At 35.9% G+C, this 9,979-nt stretch overlaps 1 protein-coding gene across 1 annotated transcript in view; it reads right to left on the bottom strand.

The window, feature by feature from the left end:
• Positions 1-5,227: 5,227 nt before the first annotated feature.
• The window catches only part of LOC150110641 (uncharacterized), a 75,603-nt gene continuing 70,851 nt past the window's right edge, over positions 5,228-9,979 (bottom strand). Inside the window, exons 5-6 of the mRNA XM_090395417.1 lie at positions 8,933-9,142; positions 5,228-6,117 (exon numbers count right to left, since the gene is read on the bottom strand). Coding sequence (XP_090251543.1) covers positions 5,810-6,117; positions 8,933-9,142 — 518 coding nt within the window. The 3' untranslated portion in view covers positions 5,228-5,809. The remainder of the gene's footprint in view (positions 6,118-8,932; positions 9,143-9,979) is intronic.

The following is a 9,979-nucleotide window of genomic DNA, read 5'->3' as shown; positions in this document are numbered from 1 at the left end:
CACCTACAGAGTGTAAGGCTCTGATGTTATTGCACTTGGCATCGCGTAATGGGAAGCACAAAGATAATCTGTAGTTAACGGTGAGAGGTATTGCGCTGTCATAAAGCCAAAATGTCAATGTACAGTTATTTTGCTAATGCTCAGGATAAATCACGAAGCTCTGCACGTGTGTCATACTGATGGAAGAATGACTTTATTTATGCATCCGTTACCTTGTAAAGAATGTTTCCTAAGAAGTGGTTCTGCCTGAATGCGGTGAAGAAATTTATAATGAAGCATTTTGGGAAGAGAGGGACGTACTACTGTTATTTATTGCTTGAAAACAAATCTTGAACTGGCCAGTGAAACATATCGGATTTTGAAAATAGTGTTATGCTGTATGGATAATTAGATGGATAATAATCTGAGGAATAGTACTAAGTTTGATAATTGGTTTAAGTTCGGTTTGCTTAGCGGACTTCTCCAAACCAATAAGCTGCGGGTTTCGAATCCCACCATGGACACCGATGTTTGCGATGGTCGTTATGCGGGAGGTGAATTTCATCTCACGGAGCGAGACCAACATCATTATCGACTTACTGGAAGCCTGAAAATGGCATAGAAGAGTTCCGTGTTTAATCTCTAAAGCAGGATTTCTTGACCCTGTAAAAATAAAAATTCTTACTCTTGCGGTGTGTGTGTGTGTGTATATATATATATATACATACACAATCTTGACTTAACCAGGATAAGGTAACGTGACCTTTTTCTAAAAGCTAACTATTTATATCATTAACGTGCTCTATCGAGCATATTATTTTTGCAGCTTTCATTAGCACATTACTGAAGAGTATTTGTATTGCTACAATCTTTACTTTCGACGATGATCCAATCAAAAGAAGTTTGATTATGATAATCTGTGCATAAGAGAACTAAACACATGTTTTATTTGGAAACAGAAGATCGCTACATCTTGCAGTAACGTGCTACAGAATGGAAAGATTAAGTAAACAGAAAGCAGTTCTGTTTACTGACACCTTCCTTCTCTAATTAGGTCACGTTGGTTGCACTACCGCCTGATTTCATGGATCGGATGTACGAAAGGTAAACAAAAGCGGTGCGACATCCATGGGTTGTTGGCTGTGGAGAGGAGAGAGAAAGTGACAGTAGTACAGCATTTGCTTTCTCAAGTTCGACACGTGTAATGTATTCTGTTTGACGCTAATATATACAAAATTATAATACTTTTTAAAAATGGGTTTTTAATGTTATTTAGCTGCTAAACGTTTACAAAGTAAATTGAAGATATTCACTTTTCCAGGATTTTTGCAAACAGTTGTGTGGCGGGTGATCCATAAACTGATTGATATTTGCATTTAAGTTCCCTAATGTGTTTCTTCTTTGTGCATTAAACCTTCCAAGGAAATTTTGGTGACTGCTTCAAATGATCTCCAAGTTGATCACTTTCATCAATTGAGTTTGACTCTCATGAGTTTTCTGAATATGAAATGAATGTTATTTTTTACGTTTTTCTATTTTTATTTTGGTCGGAAGAATCATCGGAAATTTCCGTTTCAAGATAGTGCCAAAAGGAGAGATTCCATCCTCTTAAATACGAAAGCACCACTGACACGCCGGTATCCAAAAGACGTCACTGGATAATTTCGCCGGGTGGAGTAGCATCACAGGAATAAAACCAGTTGTGAATGAAGCATACCCTGTTTTTTCTGAAAGCTATTTATATTATTATTTGATTTTAATGTGGAAGATGGATCGAAAGGAAGGGAGGAAAATTTGATAGTTAACTGTTAGCTTTCCATATAATTAGATGTATTCGTATGATGATCACATCGGCTTTTGCTGTTTCTTCTGTAATTAATGTTTATTATTATGTAATTAATATTTTTCGGAAATTATTAGTTACTTATACACCTTTAAGTTAGAAATTTAGGGTTTAGCGAGTTGATAGTCTTTGACTTACAAGCCTGTGGAATCAAATACCACTGTGGCATAGATGGTTGTGAACATCTTTAAGTGGGTGATAATGATCTCCGGATGGGCGTTGACCGATCTTATAAGTTGTAATTTTTTTTTTTTTTTTTTCTGTAGTCTCCGTAGCTCAGTTGGTATATACGACCCCTTTTGGTTAGTAAAACCCCAGTTCGACTCCCATCTATGACTTGAGGAACCTTTATTAGGTTTCTCAAGTCACTGATGGGAGTCGAACTCTGGTTAGGGTGTGGAGAGTTTTTTGTGCCGGAGACTGAGGTTTATCGTCCTTCTAAACAGGCAAACCCGCACTTGCTTGCTTTTTTGGGGGGGGGGGGATGCAGCAGAGGAGTGGCGTGCAGGTTGTCTTAATTCTCCGTGACCCCTAATCAGGGGTGACGGAGAATACCCTTGGTTGCTCACAAATAATACTCATACAAATTCCGGCGAGACAATCAAAGAATCAAAAAAGAGTAGAGTCGCAGTTATCTGGACTATTAACCCACCAAAAGTACTAATTATACTTCACAGGAAGTTAGAATATTGGTTTTTAAGCATATATTTTATCTACTGTAATTAAATAAAAGTTCTCACGTGAAGTAAATTTACGACTTTTTTGAATACTGAAGCAGAGACATTACTGAATTCATTAGTTTGTAATGGTGAGTAACTTGTCTATGTTGCAAAACAATGCTTTACGTCACATAAGACCAGTGTCTCTTCTTAGTGAAAAGCATAACGTATATCATCACATAGGATCATCATTTCTGTCATATCAAACTCACCATAGTATCCCATATGCAATATTTATGTGAAAAATAAGATGACCTATGACTGAATTAATTCACAGTGTCTTTACGGTCTAGTTTTTTACTGGTGAGACTACATAAAAATGGAACAATGGATACTTGTAATAAAGGACAACCTGCTGTAACGTTGTCCTTTATTACAATTTTATTCCCAGCATACGAATGCAAATTGGTCGTTAAGTTACCCTGTTCAGACTTTTACTGCTTGCTTACACAAGAATAAAATATGAAGAAAAGAAGAATATAATTTTTCTTGTCACGTATATCTTTTCACACATACTATTAGACGCAAATTAGCCCGTTGGCCTTATAACAGCAGGCGAATTTACAATGTAAAGGTAAGATGATATCTAAGTTCCATCTAAATATAATTAAAAATAATATATAAAAAAGATAAGGAATGTAAAGAATCGCATGAATATCTAAAAGCATTCCTGACATCTTGTAAGGATATGATTAATAATAAACCATTTTGGAAGAGCTCACATCATTTTTATTGGGCTGTACTAAGCATGCAAATAGAGGCGAGAAGATTGATTGCATTCGTGAACAAGGAAGGTAATGCATTTTCGTCCATTGTGTTTAGGAGTAGCGAGCCACCCATCTCTAAGACATATCAGCTAGACGGTACCTTTACCTTTTCACTATACATATCTGAATTCTACTTTGTGTATTTCAAGGTTAGTTTTCTTTTTCTCGGTTTCAGGTCTTTCAAAAGTAGGTTTCATTAAATCCTAGCAAGGTGACCACAAGCCACCTTTATATGCTGCTATTTTGAGAGGCAATTCAAACTTTTTAATGAATTATATTCTCCTTTTGGATAGGGATTTTGGCAAGAGGCTAGTGTGGGAAATGACGCCAAAGATGAAAAGGAACATTTAATATTTCGTATCTCACTCGACTGGCATACAATTTCTGACGACTGATACAAGACCTCCTGATTATATTTTTGTGTTTCTTCTCTTTTGAATATTACTGAAAAACGCGAGTTTTATACTGGCCAATAGTCTGATTTTCTTCCGTCTGTGATTTGCTTGACCAAAACCAAGATTCAGTTTTTCTTTCATCCCGATCTTCTTCGAGACACAGTCGAAGAATTTTCCAAACCACCAACTTTCGAGCACAGTTATACTAATAGGTCCTACAATGCAGAGTATGAAGTTCGACGGTTAGGGAGATTCAAATCAGTCTCGCTCATTAGTGAAGGGAGGATTTTTTTTTTTTCATAATAAAAAAAAATACATCAGTTGGATATCGTGTGTTAGGGCAACTCTGTCCAAGCTCACACTCGACATTTATTTGTTATAGGCCTTTCGTGTTTAGGGATGATTAAAAAAGGATATTCTTTGTTAATATGTCTGTCGACAATCAGGGCCACCCTTAACTTGTTGGATCGATTCACAGTCCAATCTGGTCTTGAAACAAGACATTTAAAAATCTGATAAAATCTAGATTTTGCTAAATACAAAGGAATTTTATTTATCTGTTGTAAAGTGTAATCAACAAATATATGAAATCATTTCTCAAAAATCGACTAACTAAAAAACACGGAAACACCCACACATAATCGACAATTATCAGTGTATGTCATCTTTATTGTTAATATTTCTTTCTCTTTCTGTGTTACATAATATTGTGTATCTAACTATATTGCTTTCAATAACTTGCCCAATTACCCCTCCTTTACTTATTAGCCAAAAATCTTATGACCAAGTAATTAGAATTTTGTAATTCTGACTAATTTATTTTGACTACGGAGGAAAAATCCTATCCGAGCTTGTGCTGTTATTCGCAGTGACTTAATTTCCCCACTCCCAAGAATCGCTTTCTAGTTCTTGGCTGCTTTAATTTCCTTTATTTATTTATTTTGCTTTCTATTCTGAGTTCTTTTTAAGATTAAATTTCTTTTCAGAGGTACATTACGGCTATACAAAAACTAAGTCAAAATGTTCCATTATGCTCTTCACATGAAACATCCTTATATTCAATATTAACATGTTTAGTAATTTAATAAAAATTCCCTCTAAAAGGGATCTTTTATGTAATCAAGTTCGTTTCCTGCTTATTCTCCACTCACATAACTTTTCAATTCTCAATGGTTTTCCACCTGATGTTTCATTTTTTTTTTGTTTGTTTTCATTTTATTGTCCCGAACATCCTGCTTCCTAGCATATACCCAAGTGTGTTGAATGTGGGTCATACACGTTTCTCTTACACCGGAAGTGCACAGTTGTTTACTTATAAAATTCTGGAGTTTGATAACAGTGAGATAAACACACCATTCAGGTGACTCATATATTATCTAAACGATAAGAAGACTTATATTTGGTCCCATTTCAGAAACGTACTTCCTAAAATAGAACCATGGTAGTTAATTTATCCCATTAAAAACAATCGCCATATATGAACTAACAGCGAACCATTTTTTAATAATTCTTTACAGAAGAAAATAAGTTACCATCTCGTTCTCTTTATTATTTCTTTGTTTTAGCCAGCAGTCGTATAAAACATGTAAATTGATGGATAATTTATACAGTCACATGTTCATAACATCAGATCCAGTGAAACAAATATGGGTGATACAGTGTGTCCAACTTTAAACTGTGAGTACAATATACAAAAATTAAAACAAGTAATAATGTCTAAACGTTTCAGAAGTCTTCTATTGGCGTGAAACGAAGTCCATTTATAAAACTCCACTTGAAATCGACAAAATTATGAATCTCCTCACGTGTGTTGCTTAGCGACCGTTCGTGCAATTCACCATTATTGGATTATAATCCATTGCTCGCGTTATATTGTTAAAGGCAAGCATTTTTTTTCTTCCATCACTACATTTCACACATTTATATATGCTTATATTAACTCGTCTGGCAATGATCTTACTAGTAACACCACCTAGTGGAGCGTTACTTAATTATGGCAGTGTGTGCTATCAACCACGAGGAGTGAGAGGTCGATAAATACTTAATTAAACATATGAAAGGCGAATACTGACGTGCTCAAGTGTCACATGTTTCACGATAACAATGTCACAGCTTCAGAGTATTGTACGACCTTGATGGAGATGAAGTTGGTGAATTTGGCTTATCGCCATCAGTGTCATCATTTTGTGCCTGCACAACCTTACTAGTTGCAGCATCTAGATGCTGATAATGACATTCAGAACTTAGGTTCATTTTGTCCTCACGTAATTCGATGCTCCAGAATGGCAAACGAGGGCGAGTTCTCTTTTGCGACCAATAACGATAACATGTAGCCATTGCAGCTACCAGCAAGAGTATCCCAAGGGTTACAAGAACAGCCACTAGGGGCACTGTTCCATCAGCGATAGTACGATCTGCAAATAAAATTATACATTATATATTTAGAGTTTAGCTATCTGCACACAAGTTATGCTTAACTGATATGATATCCATAACTATAATGCCATTTATGTTAAATACTGAATTTAGTTAAGTGGTAGATAAACGTCCACCTAATTATAAGGATTATAATTATTGTCAGAATAACGTATCATGTTCATTACAAGAGACTAAAGATATTGTGATCTTTTATGTATGTATAAGGACCATGATATCTCATGAGCATTCACAGATTATATATCGGCGAAATCAAGAATTTATATCAAAGATATTTCGGCTGATGATATTACCTCAATATTGTTCATCTTTAATATGTATATGATTAATACATGCACATTGAATTTATGCTAGCCTGGCTTAAGTTATTCAGCATAAGAGCCCCCTCCATGACATTCATGTAGAATATGAATGTAGGATATTCGCAGATATCCATGTCGCCGAGGAGAAAATGATTTTCATCGCTTGGTGTGAAATCACTATCCTGCTTCTGGGGGGGGGGGGGGGAGTATGAAGTAATTTTGAAAAGTGCCAGTTTAGTCTCTAAGGGTACCCACAGCAAAATAGTCTAATGGATACAGAAAAACAAAACTAATCTAATAATGCAGCAATAACTTGATATATATTTCTGTAAAGAAAAATAAATTAAAATAAAAATTACAACATATTATTTTTAAAGTGTCTAGCGAAGTAATTGATTGCTGACAATGAACTGAAGAATCAACGACGAAGCGATTGAAAAATTCAGTCATACTGCGATAGGAACTCATTTTAAGAGTCTTTTGATGTCTTAACTACAATGGATAACAACACTTATTTAAGCCAAAATATAATTTAAATTGACATAACCGTTGAAAAATTAAAACATGAAATTTCATTTTAGGGGGGAAAATCTCAAATTACCATTCAAGTGTGAAAACTTTGATATTTAATAAGTTGCTTTAAGAAAAAATGACATTTCTTCAAAAAATCTTGCTGATAAGTGTCACACGCTCAAATAGCTCGAGGAGATGATACACAGCTGTGAGTTCCGAGATGAACTGGATGCGCCACTTCTTGCAATTCTCGATTTCCACACCATATTTTCGTACTATCAATAATTCTTCACAATCCCCAGATTATACCTACCTTAATGTGGCCATCTAAGAAAACCAATTCGAAGGCGTTGCCTGAACCGACTAACCGATAAAAATACCATTATCACTTAATCTTCCCGAAATCATTAAACTCTCGTCATAACGAAGCGTTGCTCAGATTAGTTCGATGTGTCTACTTACGGGAGGATCTGTTCGCTGTGTGCATCTCATTACGCATCAACTGAGGGGATGAAACGGGGGAGAAATCGAGAGATTACCATGAGGATGATGATTAATGCTCTAGAGCGACGGGTGGTCGCTACTATTATATTAATGGGTGTAATCGAAAGGCAAGGCAATAGTGAGTATTCATTATTGCTTTTTTTTTTCTTCTCTCTCTTTCTCTCGTTCACTGATGCGAACATTAGAGATTTATAGCAAACGGCGCTCTCGGCATCTTCCCATAGATTAAAGTGAATCGCCAGTTTAAATTACAGCTATTGGTCGACTGTGTCTACCTTCCATGAGCAGATCATCAGAAATGAACGGGTTTAGGGAGGTATTAGTTTAGGCAGTTAATATTTACTGTAGGCTTTGCACTGTGGGCTATCACTTATACTTTAAAGTGAACTCCGTTCATAACGAACAAGGTTGATGTTGCTAGTTAGAAAACTTCTACCATCTGCATGCACACATCCAACATGCTTGTTACCTCCCTCGGAGATTAACTCGAATGTTGCGGTAATAAACATTTACGAGCGCTAGAATCACCTTCATCAGGGTTGTTTTAGAAGTGTTCAATAGGAAAACGTAACCTAAAGAAACTTTGGTAATTATAGTATTTACAGATGGTTATAACAGCACGCTAATTTTTACGAAACATTTTTTTTTATCTCAGTAAATAACATCATCGTTAAAAATCTAAAGTGGCACAATGGAGAGATTGAAATCTCCATCAAAATGATTTGCTGTCTTCATTGAACTGAAGACCTTTACTAGAGTTTGCTAATTAGACTTTTTAATTCGGCGTGCTTTATTCATCTTTTGATATTATTTCAAATGTCATTTTTGATATTTTATATTGCTTCTTTTCAAAACATGCTGGATGCGATGCACATTGAGGTATTATCATTCCATACACCTTAGGGTTCTCCTACCCCAATCTATGGTTCCCTCTTTTTAGAATGAATATTTTAGAGTGAGAGAGAGAGAGGTGAATACATAACTTATGCAAATTGCCTAATGGAACATTAAATTTTTATCCGTGATGTTTGAATTATGATGAGCATATTTTGCTGGTGAGTCTCCGGGTATTGATTAGCATGATTAAAGTTTAGTTTATAAGAAGTCCTAATTCAGAATTTAAGTATTGTATATCGGGTGCCTACGTAGTCTCATGGAAATGGCTTTCATCATGCTAGATATGTAGGATAAACACAAATTCTAATTTATTTCACCGACTACAGGAGTTGGACGATCTTTTGGAGACGGTAGGTAGAATTTTCAGGTCCCTTACGTTTTTTTAAACTTCACATATCAACAAAATTGATCACTGAACAAACACACACACACACAGAGAGAGAGAGAGAGAGAGAGAGAGAGAGAGAGACTATGATGCTCCTAATTGTGTTCAGTGAGGGGGGAAAAATAATATTATCTAAGATAATAATAGTTTGGAAAATGCAACTTACAACATCATTCAATGCGTTTTACTTACTTGAGTTACTTCTCCTCGCAGTGGGGGCTAAGGCATGCCCTATCCCTATACAATCATGACATCCGGTACTGTCTTTCTCCAAACAGACTTCCAGACAGCGCTCGGGAAGGCAGCGTTCTTCTCTCCACTGATAACCTTCCGTACATGTTTTGCAGTCGAGTCCGGTGTGTCCAGGTAAACAAGAGGTGCATCGTACATGTTCGGAACTGTCTGTGGAAAAAAGATGAGAAACTAAATTTAAATCATGAATGTGTCAGAAAAAAAAAAGAAGAAGAAATCCCTTTCACAATAGCCAAATGGAGGAAAAACTAAGACAATTGCAATGATGCTCACATTTATATACTTCCTATTATGGCAGGTGTTTTTTCATTCTATTAATACAGAATGAAAAAAAACACCTGCCAAGTCACAGTGGATGAAATCTAACCAAACACGGTATTAAAAAAAGTTCAGTTGCAATACAGTGATAACTTTTGATATTATGTTTGTGTTTTAACTTCCGTCAATAGTGAGAAGACTTTATTAAACTTAAATATGCCTTATGCTTAAATTACATAATTGCTTTATACCAAGAAATAAATGCAAGGGGAGGCGTCCATTGTGCTATTGGAAGGGCATACTCTTTGATTGGATATAGAATTGGATTAGAATCCTATCCTGGAATGCGAGGGAGAGTTATCTTTTCAACTAAACGATAGTTAACCAGCCTTATATGGGGATGAAAAGATTTTCTCCTTCAGATCTCGAGGTTCTATTCAGGTAGCGCTCACACACAACACACACACACAGAGAGAGAGAGAGAGAGCTACGGAGCGATTTGACTTATTGTTATGGGTTGGGTTGTTCTAAACTATCATGAGCCAACTGTGTATTTTGTCTGAAATTGTGTTCTGGCCAAGTAGCTTCGTTTGGAGGATAAAAAATCCTATCACCACCATATGAGACATGCTAACTCACCTTCAGCTGAAAAGCCTTCGCAACGGTTCGGTCGGTTATAAAGTGGATTTAAGTCCAGTCCTTCCATCCAAAGGACATAGTCATTACCGA

The sequence above is a fragment of the Typopeltis vanoorti genome, chromosome 1, assembly GCF_054136105.1.
Source record: "Typopeltis vanoorti isolate ZY-2024b chromosome 1, IOZ_Tvanoo_1.0, whole genome shotgun sequence".
Lineage (NCBI taxonomy): Eukaryota > Metazoa > Arthropoda > Arachnida > Uropygi > Thelyphonidae > Typopeltis > Typopeltis vanoorti.
The sequence above is the reverse complement of the archived record's forward strand: the minus strand, read 5'-3'. Positions and strand labels throughout refer to the sequence as shown.